A 23,709-nucleotide genomic window follows, 5' to 3' on the forward strand; every position below is an offset into this window, starting at 1 on the left:
ACATCAGCCAGTATCTTTTGCTTATAAACCGTAAAAGCAGCAAATGTATATATAAAACCAGTAAGAATATTTCTTGTTCCAATTACCAGATTTTGAAAAGACATGTTTATATGATTGGTACCTTTTAAAACAATCTCTATTTTTGTCCAAAAACCTTGAATAAATTTACAAGTAAAAAACATATGCTCATCATCTTGTACCTCTCCACATCTACCACATATATTAGTATCTTTTAGTTTCCAGATAGACAACCTTTTGTTTGTTGCTAAAATTCTATTTAACAGTTTGTAATTAAAGTGTATTAATTTTTTATCTTTCATTTTACAAACTTTAGATAACCAACATGACTTCCAATCAATATTCAAATTATGAAAATATTTTTCCCATTTTCTTTGACAAACCGGCGGGACAAAAATTTCCTCCACAAAACAGAGATAAATACTCTTTGTTGTGATGTCCTTATATCTATTCTTAATGACATATGACGTAATTGTTTGACTAATAAATTGATTTCTATTTTGTATAATAGTTACCCCCAGTCCCATACCAAGACGATTTAGCAAGTGACATTGGAGTGAAGCCTACACTCAGTTATTTTTAACGAATCCTAATCTTGCTGTGAAAGTGTTCTTTGAATTGAACCAGCATTACCCTTCGTCTTACAGGCTTAAAGGACCTCATCACTGGTCTGGTGTGAGACAAACTATCATGAGAAGCGAGAGAAGTACAAGCAAAACGACAGGAATGGTTCATATAAACACACATATTATCCTATTTATTTATCTCTTTTCGTTTCTTTTGGTTCTAATAATTTTAATGAATTGTACTAAATAATTACATTTTAAAATTCTAATGTTACGGTACTTAATGTTATGATGTGCATTATGATTGAAGTGGAACACGTCTTATCAATTTAGTATTTATCATTTTATGAATGATTTATAACCAGATAAAATAAAGTATTTTTGCAGTTTTACAAAACATAATGCGTTCGTATCTTGTATCTATTGTGATCTATCCCGAATCTTCCATGCATTTTACGTTTCTGATTATTCGTCTGTTATTCGGTACCTATAAGGCGATAGTTGTCTTTGACAGCTCTTGTCTCTCCTCAGTCCTCCCCATTGTAAGTATCACTGAAAGGAATATTTCATTTCATTTTTCATTTCTTTATTCGACAACAAGCGGTCCAGGGGTTGCGACAGCAACAGAGCGCCATAACACATTTGTGTCCGCAACCCCTGTAACATACAACTTAATACAAGTTAAAAATGAATATAAAATATACAGAATATACAACAAATTTAATTAATTATATAAATATATCTAAAGTAATTCTGTAGCTTTGCCGCGCGCTATATTTCAAAAGCAATAGTATCGAAGGCATGCGCAGTATTGTTTTATTACAGTATGTTATTTAAATTATCAACACGGTACACCTGAAGTCATGTTCACGGTTGACTGATTTTTTAAATATAATAAATATTCACCGGTGTGCGTTGTTAGTTTAAAGATCACAAAATGGGTGAGAAGCGTATAGTCGTGATAGGGGCTGGAATAAGCGGTCTTGTAGCCATTAAATCATGCCTAGAAATGGGCTTTAAACCGTGCTGTTTTGAGAAGCAATCGTCCATTGGTAAGCTTGCCGTATCATACGTTTTGATACCTATTTTGATAGTGGGCTGTCTAGATTAGGCCTACTCAGTCAGGGAGGGGTGCTTATCCGGATGTCAAAGCTTTACTTATGGCCAAGAATTGTAGGCTATGCAATACGAGTCCAAGGATCATTTCATACAATAGGAATAAAAAAATACTGTTTTATTCTCTGTGATCATTGGCATGTAAGATGAATATATGCCTAGGTTTTGGTTGTTCTGTATTCCACGATTGTATCACCGCGTACGTTTCATTTCGACTCAATAATGTCATGATAGGAAACTACTGTACAATGATTGCAATTACCTTATTCTACTGTACAGACATAATCGGAACAATTATGCATTATCTCCTTTAGCTTTATGCATGTTTAAATTCGTAAAGCAAATCGCAATAATATATCGTGTGGTCAAAGAAAATTCTGCCTTTGCACGCCGCCATGTGTTGTCAGGGCAACTAGCAGGGTAACACAGGTGAGGTAGAAACGTGTCTTTATTATGGAAACAGCGTGCAATTGTTTATTATATTATCGTTTACCTTGGCGTACAGCGTAGCATATTTATACATTTTGCGGGTTGTGCTCATGTATTTATTAAAATTAATGCGTTCAATAACATCTGGCTGCTTTTACGAAATTCCTATTTGTCTTCCAGAATAGTAATGGTTTGGTTTGTCATCTTTTTCAGGTGGAGTATGGGTCTACGATGAACATATCAACAGAGGAGAGGCTAGTGCCATGTACGATAACCTAGTAACCAATACCAGTAAAGAGATGATGTGTTTCAGCGACTTCTCATTTCCCGAAGATTATCCGCCATATTTACTTATTCATCACGTGATTAAATATCTACGCGATTACGCTAAACATTATGACTTAGAAAAGTACATATGTTTTGACACAGACGTCACGGGCGTCAAACCGGTAAGTGACAGTGCCATAGTTGGACAATGGAATGTAACAACCAGAAGCCTAGAAGGTCAGGCCGTCACGACGGTATTCGATGGTGTGATGGTTTGTACTGGAGTTCATTCTAATGTAATAATGCCAACGTTTCCCGGAATGGATGAGTTTAAAGGTCAGGTGGTGCACAGCAACGCTTTTAGAAAAGGAGAGACAGTTAGTGGAAAGAATGTTTTAGTTATTGGTAAGTTAGGGTATACATTTGATTTCTTGTCTTTATCTGATGAAATTATTACAGTTTTGTCATCAGCCACGTCCACAGTGATTATTTAAGATACTATATTGATGACTGTAATGCTCTGTCTACACTATCAAACTTTATGTGACAAAACATGTGATGTGACCATATATGGACATGATTGTCATATCACTACCGTATTTGGGCATATCACGGGTGTCACGAAACCTAAGACCACGAAAGCTAAGACCCCTAAGACCTAAGATCACGAAAGTTAAGACCCAAGACCTAAGATTACAAATATTTATCTTTCGCACCTGCCTTGTATTTTAACATTTATTCTGAATACCACACCTTAGAATTGGCACTTTCATGAAAAAGAATCACATAAAAAGTAACAAATACATTTTTAAATTGATGATTTTACAGACGTTTTTCTCGCACACAAAATGACTAGCCTACAGTACAGTAGGCCTACCCCATGTTCAATGTTTTTGTTTCTATGGAACGTCAAAAGAGCAAACATTATATAGAGGGCTGAAAACTCTGTGGAGTCCATCTACAGTGTGGATGGAACAATGTAAAATTAAAATTGTAATGATAATAGTATAATCATGCAAGTACGAAGAAATAAATACTTGCAAATAAATTTTAATTTAAAAATCATGATAAGTTTTTTTTTGTTTCGTTTTCTTTCTGTTTTTATACTTGTACTATTATTGTTGCTCTTTTGGCGCTCCATAGAAACAAAAACATTGAGCATGGGGAGCTCGAGGAGTTACATTACAGTATACAAAGAAACACATCTGTAAAATCATCAATTTAAAGGATTTATTTATTTGTTATGTGTTTCTCCTTCTGAAAGTACTTATAAGTCCTAATTTTAAAGTGTGGTGTTCAGGATAAAGTTAGTCAACAAATTTGGAGTCAAAATACAAGAAAGGCAGGTGCGTAAGAAAAACATCCTCTGAACCAACACAATGGAGTAAATATATACCAACAAACAACCCGTCAAGTTTGTTTGCTGTAAAGAAAAAATATACATTTACTCAACGGGCGAAAATAATGTGAGTTTATCTATGTTTTGCGGTAGTATTAAATTATATTTATGGTAATAAATTAAACCTACTGTGTTTAAAATTATGTATGGATAAACAAGTATTGTTTTTAAGCTGTAGTATATCTTAGTATTTGTAATCTTAGGTGTTGGGTCTTAGGTTTCGTGACACCCGGCATATCACTACCATATTTAGGAACTTAACAAACTAGTTTGATAGTGTAGACAGAGCTTAAGTTTATTTGTTTTCTTTTACTTTACAGTTATTATGGAGACTTCCCAATGAACATTCATTCTAGTTGCATTGCGTTTGAACTACAGTGTATGTGTCATTTTATTCTCATCGTTGCATTAAAATATTTTATATAGATATTTTTAAATTTATTTGTAGGTGCGTCTCATTCGGCAGGCGATATATCAACCCAGTGTAGCTACTATGCAAACATGGTATGTATTAATTTTTTCATATTGTATATAAACACAGTGACTCACCGTGTTCTTATTTTCAGCACTAATAGCTCGTACTGTCTTTGCAAACGTTACGTAAAAGCCAACTCAGACAGCGTTGTACGAGGCCCGACGAGGAGTCGTCTCGTCGGCAGAAAATTAAACATGTTTAAAGTTCTCTCGAAGCTTAAAACCCATGCCACGTCTGGATTCAACAGCAGTGAAGAGTCAAGACGGCTTGTCAGACCTCGTCGTAGTACGACGCGGTCTGAGTTGGCCTTAGGCCTAATTCGATGGAAATAATCATATTTTTTATAATTTTGTTGAAAATGTGACCGTTTGTGGTATATTGCATTCACTGCCTTAAAATCGCTTCATTCTCTGTGTCATTTCTCAGACATATATCTGTATGCGTAGCGGTTGTTACCTACTTTCTAGACGAGGTCCTAAGGGACAACCGCTCGACTCCTTAGTAAGCCGAGGCACATTACACGTACCGGAATGTATACAAGCAATGGTAATCCAACGAATGTTTGAATCTAGAGCAGACTTTGACAGTCTCGGTGTCCGATCAACCAAATCGATTTTTACTGCATCTAAAATTATGTGCGACACATTTCCGGATCGGATCATGAACGGAACGATTAAAGTTAAGGATAACGTTAAGATGTTTACGAAGACTTGTGTAAAATTTGTAGATGGAACATACATTGACAACATTGACATCGTAATCTGTGCCACTGGATATCGCACTACTTTTCCATTCCTCGATCCTGATATTTTTGACGGTAATTTTAATAATTATCCGGTATTTTTGGATAGGCCTACTTTTTGAATAAACAGTAACACGTGCAATGTTAAAGACAGTTGTCCTATTTGGAACACGACACATTGTATTTATTTATTTCAACAATATATCGTTGATCATTAGGAACAATACCTTATGACAAGACATAAACATGAAAAAATTAAAATAGACATCATAACCGTCTACAGTAATGCTTATTTAGTGAGTACCACAACTGCTGTTTTGGCAATTTTTAAAGTATCCACTTTTTTGATATGATACAGCCAGCAGTCATTGAATGATTTAAAATAATGCTACTATCACATCAATTACTGTAATAGTTTTTTAGGTTCATTTATGCGTCTGAAGATTGAAACAAGTGGAGAGGAGGCTCCTCTACTCCCCACCCCATGAGCTACTTGCTTACCTATTGCAACTGCATCACTATAATAAGTATATTACTGTTTGTATTGCAGACACTAGGTTTGAGCTGTATAAGCATATTCTATCTCCTAAGTACCCTACTCTTGCGTTCATCGGCATTATTAGTGTGTTAGGAGGAGCTACATCACCGGTGGCTGAGCTGCAAGCCCGCTGGGCCACTTCCGTCTTTTCCGGCAACTTGCGAATTCCAGAGTTACCGACTCGACAACGTGATGCCAAACATCGAATTGATTCTCTTATCAAAAGGCATGGCTTCCTAAAATTAGCTGTAAGTAGGTGTATATATTATAATACAGTTATATTGTTTAAAATATAGCCTACTGTACAGTACTGTGACATGCTATTGAAGATGAGAATTTTATAAAAAAATAAACAGTTATGATGCAATTGCAAATAGTTTATTTCAACAATATTGCTAATGTTACTCCTTTTACGGCATTAATTAATCATATACATGACGTTTATTTTAGATTTCACACTTACCATACCAGGAAGAATTAGCCGGTGATATTGGTGCTAGGCCCAGCTATGCGCTGTTTTTGACCGACCCAAAGCTTGCTGCTAAGGTGTTCTTTGGACCGGCATACCCTTCGTCGTACAGACTTCAGGGACCACACCAATGGCCTGGGGCGAGAAAAGCTATCATGAATGCATGGGAAAATACAGTAAATCCAACAAAAACAAGGCAACTTGATGTGCAAAATCACGCATCCATATTCAAACCACTTCTCGTGGTCACCGTTTCTTTTTTGATTATGTTTATAGTATATTATATTAGCAATTTCTAAAACATATTGAGACTTTTTTATTACATGGAACGCTACAGAATTTATATATTTCTATAATTGTTTATTTTTATATTATCAAATTCCTAAAAACCGTTAACAGTTCGTCATTCCATGGAGGTACCTCCATGGTCATTCAGTCTTTGTGTATTAATAATCTGCATATTTTAAAAACACCTTTGGATTTTAAATTTATAAAATGGATAGATTGATATTGATCAACTTTACTTTACTGTGACACTGAAATCGGTTTTTATCCAATTCAGAGCGTTAAGTACTTTAAATGCACGTTTCACGTGACGGGTTCATATTTAATATTTACAATCCGTTAAGCTTCGGTCCTCCTAGGACGTAAGCGCAACATAACACAAGTAGTTGGACCAATCACGACACGATGTATCACCATCTATCGCATCGTGAGTGGTCAAATTATTTGTGTCGCGTCCTACTGACCACTCTTAAATCTAAATGCCACACAACGTATTTACCGTAATAATGGCTAAATATGGCGTCTGCAATACCTGGATGAAACAGCATTCACAATGCCTTTGTAATGTTTTGCACGTAAATCCGGTTATCTGATCAGAGAGGGTTTCTTTATTTCCATCAAACACAAGAAACATCAAACAAACATCAATTAGGCAAGTAGAAATTTGAGATTAGGTACAGATTAATTACTTCTGAATTATATTAATTCTGTAGTCTGCTAAATTGGAGTATTCCCATTTCACATTATCTACCTCAAATTACATTAATGGCAATATTAAAACAAAGTGTATGCATTCATAGTTATATTAAAGAGTGTATCGCTTTGTGCACTTTCATTGTGTTATTGTATTTCATAGTTTTCCATCAGAAAAATTTAGAAAAAAAGCACGGTCATGGTGATGTACTATTGCCAGATTTTGTTTAGATTTCTTAAAAGGTTAAAAGTAATTTATTAAATTGCTTTTGAAATTAGTTTAGTACGACCTATATTATCATTGTTCCAATTGTAACGGAAGGTTCTTCATGTACGGTAGTCTTCGAGGAAAGAAAATCTCGAATGACTAAATACAAGGAAGACAGAATGAATGTTTCAAGTTGCATAGGCACTGTATTTGTTGGTTTATTTGTTATAAATAAAGCTCTACAATTATCGTTAGTTTACTTGTTCTTTATTCGTTGTGTACATGTGCTCTTACTATAACATGGAATCATGGGATGTCCCAAAGGTAGACTACAGATGGCACCAGAACTATTAAGATGATCATCAACAGGCCCTGCATCACCTATTGATGAAATTGTCTTTTTTGATGTTTTTTATTCGGCATTTGTTGCTGTTGAAAATGTGTTTGTGGCTGTTATAATCGCGTGCACCCTTAGGTTATGGAAAAAACAAAATATTTTTATTTGTTCGTTAGCATTGTCTGACAAAATCTGTTCGTCTTACTTTTATGCGTATGAATTCGCAAATGTACGCATTTCAACACGATAAATTAGGGTTACAAACGCTTTAATGCGGCATAGGAACCACGTCTGTTCTAACGCTAGGCTCTATTGCCATTGACCGAGCCATCGCTCTTGTATGGGCACCATTTAATTATGACTTTATCGTCACAGTTAAACGCTGTATTATCGTGTGCGCTTTGATATGGACAATCCCATCTTTGTTGTATGCCGCAATAGTTGTGACTTAATATTAGTAAGAAGATAAATATTTTGGCACATGGCGTTTCATACGTATAGGCCTACTATTTTGAGATTCAAACTGTATTTCGGGCCCGATTTCAGGTTCAGACAAACATCGAAAAGCCTCGAAATAACTACAGACTTAGAGCAAGTCTATGGATGGTACTGTATGCCCGATATACTTTCAAGAATTCATACGAAGATCATGATTGGGATTATTTATATAAGATAATGTAACACTCTGACCATCAGGTCAACAACCCCTTTTCACTATTTCTCCCTACTCCATCTATTAACATTCCTAGTGGTTTCTTCCTATCCCTAGGTACTCTTTGTTCACTATCCTATAACCCACATCCTTAATCAATTACTGTTTCCTCATCATCATGGAATGTTCCCTTTACTAAATAGTCCCTTCCCAGTACATGCATATTAATTAGGACCATTCCTTAAATATGAATGTATACTGGTAAGAAAAAGAAGAGAAAGAAAAGAGAGCTTGATAGAATAAAACGTTTATAAATAGAGAAGAAAACGTATGTGATATAGCCAGAACAGACTGTATTGTATTTAGTATTGAAATAAAACTGTATCTGGACAAAACCATAATTACTGTTTGTACATTCTGTGACTGTGTGAAATCCTGCCGCTGAGACTATATGATATAGTAACGGATACACTAAAATACCACCGTTACAATAATATAAGATATACAATTATTTATTTGCGTTTTTAATTAAAATGTAGGCCTAACCTGTCACATTAAAATGTGTAATACTAATATAATGTGTCCATTGTAACTGGAGCTATTATTAATATAATTGTACACATGTATTTTATAATAAACAGTTAACAAAAAAAACAGTAGAATATCTAATATGGTCTTGCGAGAAAACTTCTAAATTGTGGGACGATGTGTTTGATTGGTTCAGGAAATTAGACATCCGTTTTAAAATAGATTATATAGACATATGCTTTGGTATTTTTGAATACAAATTTACAATTTTATTAACATGTTTTTTACTTCTTACTAAGAGATATATATATATATATATAAGTGCAAGATTTATAAAAGTCCTCTTAACTTCAATCACGTTAAGGACTGGGTACTTTTTACAGAAACTGTGGAGAATAATATTGCAAAAAATAGAAATAAGTATAATGTACAGTCCATATCAAAAAAGTATTGTAAACTAAATTAAGGAATAAGAGTTGAAAATGCAAAACTTGGTAATCGTTACTGACAAGGGGTTATTATAGCCTGGTTTAACTTAAGAAATGATTATGATGAGGATTTGTGGTATATCAAACATTGAAAGAGATAATGAAAAAAGAGAATGACGATTGAGATAATGTGACGTCCTCAAACGTCTTTGGTTTTTCTTTTTGTTTCGTTCTGTTAAGTGTAATGTTTTTTTTTTGATAAAAGGAGAAAAAAAATTAAAGTTTTTGAAAAAAAAAACAACAAAAAACAGTGGATACACTAAAAAACGAAGCATTTCTTTTCGGTCATTTGTATTTTTATTTTAACTCTCAACAACTAAACATTGTTAATAAATAAATATTAATTATATAATTTACCTTTAATAATAAATAGTATATTCATGCTTTAACCCTTCCTAAAATCTAATTTGATTACAAAACACAATACTAAACACATGCATGCATTATCATGTACATTATCTAGAGTTTGTGTATGATAAGCATAGTTAATGGCTTAGCCTTAGTTAAGTTACCCGCTAAGTTGGCTTAATTGACGAATATTAACGCTAACTTTGCTGGCTGAGTAACCAACAACTTACCTGGTTGCAACTAACCCTTACTTGCATTGAATCACAAACATTTTTTAGTCACTTTATAACTGTTTAGAGCGTCTCTCTTGGATTCATTTTACCGAAATTTCATACCATTTCTAAACATTTTCATGTATGATTAAACAACATTTTTACATTTTAGTAAATTATACCGCAATCATTCGGTACTACTTCGCAATTTTCACCAGTTCTCTTCGTTTTGTGTTGTTTATTTAGACTATGTGTTTTTTAAACACCATTAATGTTTTTTTAGCTAACTTACTGTGGTAGTGGCAACACCGTTTCATTGTTTAAAGACTTTTCTAGCAAAAGCTTAGTGGTTATACCTCCTAAGATATCAAGTTGTGAAACAACAACATTTAATTCTTTACTAGCCCATGTAACCATTTCGACTGCCATCAGTGAGTCGACTCCGTAGTTGATCATGGGCTGGTTGATGTCAATAGTTCCCGCGTCGACGCACAACAACGCACCCAATTTCTGCTTAACGCGCTGTTCTACATCTTCTAAGCTTAGTGTACAGTCGGTCTTTGAAATGTTGTCGCTAGCAGCCATGTGTTTGTACTTCATGTTTTCTTTGTAGCTGAACATTTGTGTTGCTCCCCAATCCTACAATTACAGAAAAAAAGACATAAATTACGATTAGGCATACAGACAAAATATGAACATTTTATAAATGAAAAGGAATGTTAAAGGAGAAATTTAAAAGTCGGCATAATAACGTACAGTAGACTATCATCAAAACGCTGTGATTATTTTCTATCATAAATTATTTAAAAAAGCTGTAATAGTGGATTAATATAACTTACCTGATTGGCAAGGCAGACGACAGCTGGAGAACTTGTTGATTGGAAAAGTGATCCAAATACTTCTAGATATTCGTCGATATGAAGAGAGTGATGTCCCTTTAATGCCAGACTGTGTGTGACCTCAGCTCGGTTTTCGAGAAATCCTGCACCTCTAACGGGTCCAATCTGAGCACTGATTGCAGGCAGACCGCTAACTCTTCGTTTTTCAGCGAGTGAATCAAGGTATGTGTTTGCTGTAATGTACATTGGTTGAGATGCATGACCCCATGTAGCTGTTACAGATGATAAAGTGAAGAATACATCTAAGTCGCAGTCTTTAGTGTAAGCATCCAGAAGCTTGGCACTGGTTGCTTTTGAATCAAGAATTTTATCGGTTTCTTCGTATGTAAGAGATTGAAGTGACTCATCGGCGATGTATCCGGCTAAATGTAATACACCTTTAATGGCTGGAGCTCTTTTCACTTTTAGATCTTCAAACATTTTTTTAATGTGCTCTGATTTACTAACATCAGCTGCGAATTGGTATACTGTGACTCCTTTCTTTTGAAGGTACTGAACGGCCCGTCGTCCAGCTGCGTTGCGACATCCACGACGAGACACAATTGCAAGATGCTTAGCACCTTTGTCTGCCATCCAGCGGCACATTGCAAGACCAATTCCACCAAATCCGCCAGTGATGATGTAAGTTGCATTGTCCTTGAAGATTGTAGAAGATTTGTTTACTCTGGGAGGTTGCATGTTTTCTGGGATGTTGAAAATCATCTTTCCAATATGTGAGCCTTTGGCTGTTCTGGCAATTACTTCTGGGTAATTTTCAATAGATGACACTTCAAATGTAACCGGTTTCAAGGAGTTATTTTCAAATAGTTTAGATACTTTCTGTAAAAGAATTCTTGCTTTTGGTTTTTGAAGATCCAGCATGAAATCGATTTGACAAGAGAGGAATGATTTATTCTCAAGAAGAAGTTGCATCTCAAGATCCGCATTCTTCAATATGTCACGTTTACCAATTTCACAGAAACGACCACCAGGAGCAAGGCACTTGATACCCTTAGTCAGCAGATCACCACCAAGAGAATTCAACACAACATCGACACCCTTTCCATCTGTCCACTTCATTACGTCATCATAGAATGCATCTGATCGTGAATCCGAGACATATTGAATGTCATGTTTTTCTTTGAGATATTGGCGTTTCTTTTGAGTTCCGGCTGTACACATTATCTTTGCACCAACCATCTTTGCAACTTGAATAGCACTCAATCCAACACCTCCACAAGCTGAATGTATTAAGACTGTTTCACCTTCTTGTAGATTAGCACGCTCAACGAGGCTGTGATACGAGGTAGCAAACACGATGGCGATACCAGCACTTTCATCCCATGATAGATTTGATGGTTTGGCGACGACAAGATTAGCATCGCAAACAACGTGTGAGGCAAAGCAATGATCACCAAATCCAACAACCTCTTCACCTTCTTTAATGTGCGTCACTCCTTTTCCAACCTTCTCAACAATACCACTCATTTCAAGACCAAACTTTCTGCCGCCTTCTGATACCAATTCCTCAAGCATACCAAGTGCCATCATCACATCCTTAAAGTTCAATGCTGTACTCTTGACACGGACTACTACTTTACCCTCTGCTGGTGGTGGCAATTGAGGTGTATATGAAACTCCTAAATCATCCAAAGACGCGAGTCCGCCGTCCTGTGTTAGCTGCCAATATGGTGTTTTGACATCAACAGCATCATTCTTGATCTGTAATTTTGCAAGTCTTGGGTACAGATATGTGTCGTTACGGATTACAATTTCTCTTTCTCCCTCTGGCTTATTAATAATATACTTCATTACGAGTGCAGCCTGAACTAGTGGTGCGTTATTTGGATCGGCATCGATAGAGAATATGGGAGTTTCAGATTGATTAGTGACTGCTCTAAACAAGCCAACAGCTTTACTAGCCTCAACGTTAACACTGTCTTTGTTTCCTCCTGCTGTTACAAGCCAAACTCTGCTGAAACTTGCTGGATTTTCATCAATGTGTTGAAGGAATTTGAGAAGTGAGTGGCAGTTGCTATCAGACTCACTCCATACATAAACAATCTCTTGAGGTTCATCAGTCGAACGTTTCATGACAGTGGCTAATGATTCGGATGTACAACTAGATGTTTTCTGGATGGCCTTTGATAGTTTTGTCTCCCGATCACATATCAACGTGTATTTTTGTTGAGTGGGTTTAATCTGCCCGGTTTTGAAGGATGGTTTTCTGGCAAGGTACATGCTGTGGAAAAACTCTCCAGATGTTGTAGCGGTTTGTACATCTACAAATCCGTTGTCGATCATGCAGTCTGCCCATTGCTTCTTCGAGAGCCAGCAGTTGCTTGTTCTGAAATCATCGTAAACCCAGCAGAGGTCAAGAGATCCAAAGACAAGTTCAGAAATGAAGTGTGTGTTGGTAGCCTCGTACATCAGGAATAAACCGTCATCGCAAAGAAGATCCTTTACTCGAGACAGTGTATCATTGATGTCAACAACTGAGTGAATTGTATCCATACATACAATAAGGTCTACGGTGCCAGGTGCAAATCCTTGTTCAACCAGATCTTTTTCAATGTCCAGTTGTTGGTATTTAACAAATGGGTAGTCAGCAAGTGTACTCTCAGCATGCATGAAAAAGGTGACACTAAGGTCAGTGAAAATGTACTCAAGACGACGGTCATCTCCAAGTTGTTTTAGTGGTTCCAAGACGTATTGTGCCAATCCACCCATTCTTCCACCGATCTCTAAGACTCGTACAACCTGTTTCTTTTCAGCTGCCATTTGAACAGCTTTGTTGATTACTTCTGTTCCGGTTTTGTAAAAAAGCCTTGTAGTTATGGAGTCAATAAAGTAGCTTGGAAGACACTCTGGTCTGAAGAGAAGTTTCACTGCACTACCTGGGTTTACCAATGTCGTAGTAAAGTTGTCACCCAGACCTCTGATCATTCCTAACTCATGTTTCATCTCTGGAACTTGTTCGTCGAGTTCGTTCAGCTTCTTTTGGATCATCTCATAAGACAATGGATTGGATGTGTTAGCAGCAACATTGTTCAGGCAATTTAGATAACGAGGGTGAACAGCATATTGCTTTGGATCAACGGTGTTCAATCCATGACAAATATACGATGTACAAACTTTCTTAATATCATCTACATATTTCTCAACCTTTGCGATACTTTTCATTTCATCAGGATAACGTGATTGTAGGTTCTTTTCGTCGAACACTTGGTTTAGGATTGATGTATCGTTCATGCAAGATTCAAATGGTTGCCAAACTGTTTCATACAGACAGTCATCGATGTTTACGTCGGTCTTGACGCCGTCGATTGTCTTGAATTCAACTTCGTAAAGGTTGACTAATACATCTCCACTTTTTGAAACAATTGTAATATCCCCTGTCATCGTTTTACTATCGCATTCATTAACTTTAGCGTATGCAAGAACCTCTTCGAATGGTTGGAGTTTAGGCACTCGCATTCTGATGCTCTTGATTCCAACGGGCAGGTAAAGAGTTGTTGTATCACCAACCGCACGTAGTAGAAGTTGAAAACATCCATCTAGTTGAACTGTTTGTATGCGTTGTTTATTATCTTCTGGTGCGATCAAGGTTCCAATAACTTCGCCGTCACCAACGCAAACGTCAGAAACAACCTGGAAAGAGGGGCCATAGTTAAGACCAAGTGATGTAAAGCTGCTATAAAATTCGTCCTTATCTTGACGCTGAGAACATCTAGCTGAAACGGCATCTATGTCGAAAGGTTCCACTTTTGTCTCTGTAATGGATCGTGGGATTACACTTTCACTGAAGATAAGTTTATCGGATGAAATCTCAACACGGTTGCCAGCCTTGGTACAGTTCAACTCAATGTAAGGTGATCCATCAACGCTTGAATCGTTCCATGTGCACACACGTTTAAATGATACATTATCCAGATTTGGGCACTCATCTGCTTTGAAGAATGACTGTAGCGCATACTCTACATAACCGGCGGCCGGGAAGACTACCTTATCTTTCACTACGTGATCAGCAAGGAATGGGAATGAGTTAAGAGATAGTTTGCCAAGTTGACCTCTGTATGTTGGGTCATCAATACCAAGACGCTTCTTGTAGGTATGTTCTGGTTCTTTCCAGAATGATGAGTGTTGCCATGGGTATTTTGGTACATCCACCCATTTACCATCGCCGTTGGTGATATTATTCCAATCCAAGGTTACTCCATTGATGTATAGTTGCCCAAGTGCGTTAAGTGCAGCCATTCTGTCATCATCGTTTCGTTTTCCTGTTGCTACCGTAACGATATCAGTTTTCCCTTGATCTTTTGCGGTTTGTTTGACGGAAGAAATGAGTGTATTAGAAGCAGCACATTCAATGAAGACATTGGCATCAACATCTTGAATAACATTCTTAAGAGCAGACTCAAACTTGACAGTGCTTCTGATGTTTTTCCACCAGTACTCGGTACCAAAATCACCATCATAGATTTCACCAGTCAAAGTAGAATAGAATTTGACGTTGCGGGTTCCTGCTGGTGTGATAACAGCTCCTCTCATCGAGGCACGGTATGGCTTCTCCATAGGATCCATGTAAGGTGTGTGGAAAGCACATTGCACACGGAGTTGTTTAGCTTTGATGTTCTTATCATTGACTACAGCTAATATACTTTCTTCAGATCCTGCCAGTGTTAGTGAACCAGGTGCGTTTTCAGCAGCTATGTACAAATCGTTGTATTTTGAGCAAACCTCTTCTGCTTCAGCTGTTGTTAAGCGAACGGCAACCATGCTACCTGCACCCTTGAGACGTGCTTGATTTTTGCTTCTGTAATAGATGACTTTGACAGTTTCTTCTAAGGTTAATCCTCCACTGGCGTATGCAGCAGCAACTTCTCCAAGACTGTGTCCAACAACTACATCAGGTTTCAATCCCCAACTGCGCCATAATTCATATAAACCTATCTGCAGGAAGCATATAGCAGGCTGGCTAATTTCCATATCGTTGATATTTTCCTCGTTGACCATATTTGCACCTGTGTTACCATTGAACAATCCCTTAGATTTGACCAGCGACCATCCGCTAACTTTACAGAATATGTCATCGCAGGTGTTGATAACGTTTCGGAATGTTGGTTCTGTTTTGTAGAGTTGTCTTCCCATATTCACCCATTGCTGTCCTTGTCCTGGGAAAACGAAGCAAACTTTATGTGATGGGTTATATGTTGTTCCAGACCATATTCCCTCTCCGTTTTCATTTGTGGTGAACTTTGTCAGTCTTTCTCTGAATTCCTCTCCTGAAGATGCGATGACAGCAAGTCGGTTTTCGTGGTGCTTTCTGCGAGTTGATTGCCAACCGATGGCGTGTGTGGCGTCTTCAGATGTTTCAAATTCCATCCATTTTGTTGCTACATCTTCTAGTGCTTTAGATGACTTTCCAGATAGTGGGACTAACACAGGTTTGCCCTTGGTCTTGTCATTACCAAACGACCACCCAACTGGTTCTTGTGCAGCTTTATCTTCTGTCTCTGGTGCTTCCTGTAGAATAGCATGAGCCAATGCTCCAGCAAAGCCAAAACTGTTAACACCAATTATTCTCTTCCCTGTACGTGGGAGTGGTTCAACCTCAGTCTGTACTTTCAGCTTCCAGTCGTCTAAATGAATGTGTGGATTTGCTGTTGTGTAGTTGATGTTTGGTACTAATGATCCTTTGTTTAGCATCAGTGCTGCTTTTATTGTAGCAACAGCTCCTGCAGCACATTCACTGTGACCAAAGTTTCCCTTGACGGATCCAATCCTCAGAGGCTCTTTACGATGAGAACTGAATGCTCTTCCGATAGCTTCTGCTTCAATTGGGTCTCCAACTGGTGTACCAGTACCATGAGCTTCAAGGTAATTCACATCAGCCATGTTGATACCAAATCGTTTGTATGTTTTTTCCATCGTGTGTTGTTGTGCTACCATCGAGGGCATAGTAAGACTCTGACTGTAACCGTTGGCGGCAATTGATATTCCGACGATAGAAGCATAGACGTGATCATTATCTTTAAGTGCTTGGTCTAAGGGTTTAAGAATCATAGTACCCCATCCTTCCCCTCTCACGTAACCTTTGGCTGAGGCAGAAAATGGACAGCTTTTTCCATCTGGTGAAAGTACGCCAAGTGCACTGAAGGCAACAGATGTTTCTGGAATAATTAAAGCATTGGCACCAGCAAGTACGGCAACATCACATTCCTTCCTTTGAAGAGCGGAGCAGGCGAGCTGCATAGCAGTCATGGAAGATGCACAAGCGGTGTCTACAGCAAAGCTAGGCCCCTTCAGGTTAAAAGCGTATGATATCCTGTTTGCGGCCACGCTATGTGCAGCACCCGTCAACATGTAGGCGTTGATCGTTGAAGTATGACACGTCTGTATACTGTAGTCCATCAGTCCAATGCCAACGTACACACCACACGTAGACTTCAATTCATCGGGAACAATTCCGGCATCTTCAAAGGCTTCGTGGGTAACCTCTAGTAAAATTCTCTGCTGGGGATCCATCGATGATGCCTCTTTTGGTGAAATCTTGAAGAATGTGTTATCGAACTGGTCAATTCCATCGATGAATGCACTTCGCCTGCACACCATCTTGCCTTGTTTGGTTTGGTCACTATCGTGGAAGGTGTCGAGTGACCAACGGTCAGATGGGATCTCAGTTACGCAATCTCTGCCATTTCGAAGGACCTCCCAGAAGTCATCTGGTGATGTCACACCGCCAGGCATTCTACATCCTGTAGTAGATTCAATATTTAAAACATTTAAAATGCTGTTTACAGTTAAGAATCCGTTGTTAATTATAGTTCAGTTTATTGCATATATTCATTATAGCAAATGCTGGTTGGCGCAAATTAGAAGGAAATACAAAATTATTCATGTAAGTTATACAGTATCTAAGCCAGTGTCGACAAATATTGGATTGACAGATAAGTAAGGTATGGGTATACAAGCCAGAGTTCTTGAACGAAATAAATGAATTAAATTGAAATAGGCACAACATAATTTGTAACTGTAAAATCACTTAATGTTCTATAGACGACGATTTGGTTTAATATTCCTAAAGCTCTGTCTACACTATCAAACTAGATTGACAAAAAGTGTAATATGCCCATATATAAGCACATCACATTTTATGTCACATAAAGTTTGATAGTGTAGACAGAACTAACAAAAACATTTGTATTAGTACTTGCTTATTTATTTTTAAAAAGAATTATTGTATAAAAAGTAATTTTTCTAAAGCTTGGTTCCCACTTGGTAAAGTAATTTGACCAATCACGACGCGATGGATCACCCGAACTGTCGCATGTGATTGGTCAACTTACTTGGTTATGCCTAGTCGTTGCGTTTTGGGAACCAATATTAACGAGTAGATGCCCTCTAAATAGGAGTTCTATAAATTAGTAATAAAATATCTGTAACTTACCCATGCCAACAATGGCGACTGGGCGAAAGTAATCGTTTCCATTTCCAATATCCATGTTATTTTGTTGTTAGTTGTTACTTCTTTACAATCTTTAAAAAAAAACATTTTATATTTTACACTATTATGCCTATATGCTTTTGTAGAAAAAAAAAAGATAGAATAAAATAAGTAATCATTACTGTATCTAACGGCAAATTCCGTGCTGGAGTATCTTTTTTTACACGTGGCTCCTGTAACCTTCCATGATACAGCCATCACATGAGCTTACTGTTTCATGGAATTTGCCTATGATACAGGACTATTTAGATACAGATACATGTCATATGTGGAGATACAGTACTGAGAATTGGGTGCATTGGATGCAGTATAATAACTGAAAGGTTTATTAATTGTTCAATAATAGTTTTAAACTTTACATTGATAATGCATAACGAAGAGAATTAAGAGACCGGAAGCATACAACTTTATAATAATGAACATTTCACATTATTCAAATAATTTACCACTAAGAATGCAATTAAATTATTCATAACCATAAATTTAAATTTATCTACGATATAGCCTAAATATTTGTTTTTGATTATGGAAGTATTTGATTCAATATATTAATTCATTAGTTAAAATAAATAAATAATATATACAGTATGGGCTGTATAGATAGTTGTTTCAGAAAAAAAAATAAAAATTAGTATTTGACATAAATTATAGGTATTAGATACTGAAATTAATAATTGGCGTAGATTTATGTTTGCTTACGTTGTCAATTAGTTGCTCCCACGCAAGGGCTTAAGCCCACTGTAAGTAATTTGACCAATCACGGCGTGGTTATTGTGACTGTCATTTGTGATTGGTGAACACATTACGTTGCGCAGTGATAAATATGCTTTATACACACATACGTCATTTCATTATGTAATTATTTAATGTTGTGCTATTTATAGAATAAAATTATGTTCAGTCATTATATATCGTTAGGCAAAATAGTTCGTATAGTTTTGTCAATTTTGACAACATATTCGTTAAAGTGGCGAGTGAGTGGCCGAGCGGTTAAGACAGTGGAACCGTAATTACGTAGCCATAACATCGGCAAGGGTTCGAGGCTCCACTCACTCCATGGTTCTGGTGGTAGAACGAGTCTTCTCGGATAAGGACTATAAACCGTAGGTCCAGTGTACACATAGCTCATGCGCACTTTAAAGAACCTAGTACATCTTTCGAGACGAGTAGGGGGTTACCCCGGTGTACTAGTCCACACAAACACAGCCACTGTCACACACAGCCACCGTGCAAATTGGGACTGGACCGTTTTAGAGGTGTTTACCACCTGTTGGTCCCGATCCTTCACTAACTGAGTTAGTGAGAAGTCGAATAAATAAAATATAAAAATAAAAAATAACTTAGGTAGCCTATAAAAGGTTATTACTTTATTAATTACGGTACTACCGTACCAGCATATGCAAACTGTCAGAAGTTAAGACGTTTCTTGTTTTGTGTGGTTCATTTTGCGTACTTAAAACAACAGTTATGACTACCAGCACATCTATTATACATACTTAGTTATGTATATTTACATACTTATTTTTACCTGTGTACATTTGCATTATACATAATATAACAATCCTATACACTATAAATAAATCCTAGAATAATATGATTAAGTATATTGCCTGTTCGGTACTAATTGATTAATTAATTAATTCCTTAGTTGCTGGTTTTACTAGTAAACAATCGTTCAATGTGTATACTTGTTTACTTATGGTATATCTATATACCTATCATGTAGTCAAATGAAATCATCATTTTAGAGAATTCTGAACATAAAATGGTAATCATTACTAATACAAATCAATTGGTTGCTTGTATAGTAAATATTTGCTTATTTTTTTCTTATTTTTCTTACCTAGATGATTGATTGATTGATTGATTCTTTTATTTTTTCACACAACATTCATAAAAATATAAATAAAAAATTAAGTACAATAAAGTGTGAAAAACAGGGTAACCACAAGCAAGCAAAGCTTTTAATCTGTGGCACCCTAACTTAAAATATAAATTTACAAATATATTACAAAAATGTTTTCATGTAGTAAATAAATGAACGAAAATACAACGTACTATAATATAATATATACTGGTGCGCGTCCGTACAACTGAGGACTAGTGCTGTTCCGCCGTACCACGCCGAGAATGTTAGAGAGTCGCTATCCAATCAAGTTCGAACAATACCATGAAAGCCCCAGTGGTCTAATGGTTAGGACATCTGCATATCAAGCAGGCGGTCCGAATTCGAGTCTCGGTTGGGGCGACTTTTTCTCATTCTCACAGATTTCCTCATCTTTATCGTTTCAAATTAATTAATTAAATTTCAGTATATCACCGGGCGGTTTAGAATTAATGTTCTGTGCCTGATTTGTTTAGGCCTATATATATAAAAGTATCTCTTCTGAGATCCCGCCTCGTGAATAAAAATACTGTAAGATGAGGGCGTATCAATTTGATCTCTGGTGCGCGTGCGTACAACTGAGGACTAGTGCTGTTCCGCCGTACCACGCCGAGAATGTTAAAGAGTCGCTATCCAATCGAGTTCGAACAATACCATGAAAGTCCCAGTGGTCTAATGGTTAGGACATCTGCATATCAAGCAGGCGGTCCGAGTTCGAGTCTCGGTTGGGGCGACTTTTTCTCATTCTCACATATTTCCTCATCTTTATCGTTTCAAATTAATTAATTAAATTTCAGTATATCACCGGGCGGTTTAGAATTAATGTTCTGTGCCTGATTTGTTTATATATATATATATATATATATATATACTTCACAGTCTCAGAATATATACGAAAATGTAATTAATTAAGTTAATGTTAGACATATTTTACAAATGTTGTTTTCGCAAAGATATGCTGTTTCTTTATAACTATTAATGCATTTAGTTAGTAATAGTTTTTTAAATATTGATATATTTTTACTCTCTCTTATATTATTTCTTATAAGTTGATTCCATAGCTTAGGTCCTCTATATGCTATACTTTGCTGACCCATTAAACAAATGATTTCATTATTATTTTATAAATTAATGTGCCGCTCGAGTTATCTCCAAGTAGTAGGGGTGTGATTTGATTTGAATTTATTAGGAAAATCATCATAAACAAGACATAAGTGGTAACATAAATTACTGACATTACAAATAAATACATTTATAATAGATTTTCCAGGATAGCCCAAAAAGCTATAAGCTTATTTCCATTGGGATCCTTTTATAATCTAAATATAAATGTTACAAAGTATTGTATTCAATACTTTAAAGCTCAGGTACAGGCATGAATTTTAAATATAATATTTGGTTAATTGTACATAAATCAAATATTTGTAACAGAAATCAAGACGAAAAAACATGAATTTCCCTTAATATGGCCAAATACAACATTTTGCAAAATTATTCCATAAAAACCAGGAAGACCTTTTTTCAGTAGTTAGGTAGTTAACTTAATGTAATAACATGTCTTGTGACTCCCTAGAAGGTGAAAAAAGATGGTGGATATACGGTGAATAATTTTTGCTATAGCATGAAAATAAAAATTTGAAGTTGAATAAAAATTCCAGAAATGTAATATTCAAGTTATATTACCTATACTTAGTCATCTGCTAAAATTTTTTACCACACTGTTTATTTTTCGTAGCTTTTTAAAATGCCTCTCTATTTACAAACTTTGTGTACAAAAGAATAGAGATTTTACTGTGTAATTTGAACTATTCCCCCACTGATAAGAAAGTGCTTATTTTCAACAAGCTCGTGTAACACAAATAAAATCCCAAAAATTATGAAACATAGGGGAAACTATAGATCGATAATTATTGGAATGTATGATCAATAGAAATGTTTTGCCTTTAATGTAACAACAACAATAATGGGTGTCTAGAAAACTCAGCTCAGATCTCAGATATATCTGACTTTTCTAGATCTAAAAAAAGTCAGATATCTGAGTTTTCTCTAGATCTAGAAAACTCAGATATCAATATCTGACTTTTCTAGTTCCAACAATAATATTTAAAATAAGTTAATTAAAAAGACTTAATTAACTTAAAATTATTTGGTTGAACAGAAATTCAATTTAACAGATTTCTTAGAATTACTTTTGTTTGGGGGTTGGTCGGTGTGTTAAAACATATATTATTTGGTTCACTTAATTATTAATGACGTCTCCTTTGATTTCCCTAAAGCAAAAATATAGTCAAATTGGTTTCCAGTCAATGGGTTTTTAGTTGAATTTTATCGTTTATTTTGTCACTTTATATAAGTGAAAACATTATTTGTTAAGGTTTTTTACTACCGAAGTGATTAACTTTGTTAAAACAAGATGGCCTAAACGAAGTCTTATTTATTAATTTTCATTTTTCATATTTGTGAGAGATGATACGAACATGCATTTGATACAATAATTGAAAATCATTAATTAAAGCCTAGCTTTAGTTGTATTATGTTCAAAATCTATTTACACTACTACTTGTATTCAGGCACATGGATAGAAATTAACTCTTTTTTTCTACTAGAAAACATTTAGTTCAAAATCAAACTCAAGCAAAAACAATAACTGAAAATCATTAATTGATTTGAAATAGGCCTAGCTTTAGTTGTATTATCGGTTTTTATCAAATACTATTTACACTACTACTACTGCATCCAGGCACATGGATAGAAATTAACTTTTTTCCTACTAGAAAACATTTAGTTCAAAATCAAACTCAAGCAAAAAAAAAGCAAGCAAGCAAATTTGTTAACAATTAATTGATTTTTCAATTAATTTGCAGGCATCAAGTACTTAATAGTACTAGACTAAAAGTAGCTATAAACAAAATATAACTAAGAAAACATTAACTAGTTTTTAACTACTTACGGTATGAAAAACTACTATATCGAAGGGTAAATTTCGAGCCCTGGACATGAGTGAAAAAACAATTTATACCCAAAAACATTGTTCATGGCAATATTGTGTTTTAAATTGTATACCAGTCAATAAAAAATACATAAGTGGTAACATAAATTACTGACATTACAAATAAATACATTTATAATAGATTTTCCAGGATAGCCCAAAAAGCTATAAGCTTATTTCCATTGGGTCCATTCATGAGTGAAAAAAACAATTTATACCCAAAAACATTGTTCATGGCAATATTGTGTTTTAAATTTTATACCAGTCAATAAAATATTTACAATAAATCAAATAGAATTAAGGGAAATGTTAAGATAATTTTTCAAAAGCAAACAACTTAAATGATTATATTAGTAAATTAAATTTAAGAAATTGCCACTGACTATGACATTTTTTAAAAAGCAAACAATAAACAATTTTAGTAATAGTAAAATATTTCAGAAATTGCGACTGACTAGTTATGACATTTGTTTTAAGCAAACAAAAACTAACAATTTGAATTATATATAGTAAAGTATTTCAGAAATTAAGACTGGCTTACCGGAATAAAATACTGTGGGACGTACCAATGGTGTAGCACAAGCAAAACTTGAGGTAGGTATGCGATTATCCTCCAACAACGCTAAGTATTTAAGGACCTCCGTCGCAATTATACTTTCAAATTTTAGCCCGCTTATTCA

At 35.7% G+C, this 23,709-nt stretch overlaps 2 protein-coding genes across 2 annotated transcripts; one reads left to right on the plus strand and one right to left on the minus strand.

Annotated features, from left to right (window-relative positions):
* Positions 1 to 1,517: 1,517 nt before the first annotated feature.
* On the plus strand, positions 1,518 to 7,464 carry LOC140046216 (flavin-containing monooxygenase 5-like). Its single transcript, XM_072090782.1, has 6 exons — positions 1,518 to 1,636; positions 2,343 to 2,801; positions 4,244 to 4,299; positions 4,697 to 5,087; positions 5,563 to 5,798; positions 6,001 to 7,464. Exons 1-6 carry the CDS (start codon positions 1,522 to 1,524, stop codon positions 6,316 to 6,318), a joined length of 1,575 nt encoding a protein of 524 aa, XP_071946883.1. The 5' UTR covers positions 1,518 to 1,521; the 3' UTR covers positions 6,319 to 7,464.
* A 2,034-nt stretch (positions 7,465 to 9,498) lies between these two features.
* Positions 9,499 to 23,618, minus strand: LOC140047106 (uncharacterized). The gene is made up of 4 exons (XM_072091924.1): positions 23,571 to 23,618; positions 18,099 to 18,187; positions 10,610 to 17,406; positions 9,499 to 10,409 (listed from the first exon to the last, which is right to left on the minus strand). Exons 2-4 carry the CDS (start codon positions 18,151 to 18,153, stop codon positions 10,059 to 10,061), a joined length of 7,203 nt encoding a protein of 2,400 aa, XP_071948025.1. The 5' UTR covers positions 18,154 to 18,187; positions 23,571 to 23,618; the 3' UTR covers positions 9,499 to 10,058.
* Positions 23,619 to 23,709: the final 91 nt, after the last annotated feature.

This window comes from Antedon mediterranea, chromosome 4 (genome assembly GCF_964355755.1).
Source record: "Antedon mediterranea chromosome 4, ecAntMedi1.1, whole genome shotgun sequence".
In the NCBI taxonomy this organism is placed as follows: domain Eukaryota; kingdom Metazoa; phylum Echinodermata; class Crinoidea; order Comatulida; family Antedonidae; genus Antedon; species Antedon mediterranea.

Coding starts and splice junctions, on each gene's coding strand:
- LOC140046216 (XM_072090782.1), top strand. CDS start 1,522: ATGGGTGAGAAGCGTATAGTCGTGATAGGGGCTGGAATAAGCGGTCTT. Junction 1,637..2,342: donor TGAGAAGCAATCGTCCATTG/GTAAGCTTGCCG, acceptor CATCTTTTTCAG/GTGGAGTATGGGTCTACGAT. Junction 2,802..4,243: donor AAAGAATGTTTTAGTTATTG/GTAAGTTAGGGT, acceptor ATTTATTTGTAG/GTGCGTCTCATTCGGCAGGC.
- LOC140047106 (XM_072091924.1), bottom strand. CDS start 18,153: ATGGATATTGGAAATGGAAACGATTACTTTCGCCCAGTCGCCATTGTT. Junction 17,407..18,098: donor AGTCGCCATTGTTGGCATGG/GTAAGTTACAGA, acceptor AATCTACTACAG/GATGTAGAATGCCTGGCGGT. Junction 10,410..10,609: donor TCGTCTGCCTTGCCAATCAG/GTAAGTTATATT, acceptor CTGTAATTGTAG/GATTGGGGAGCAACACAAAT.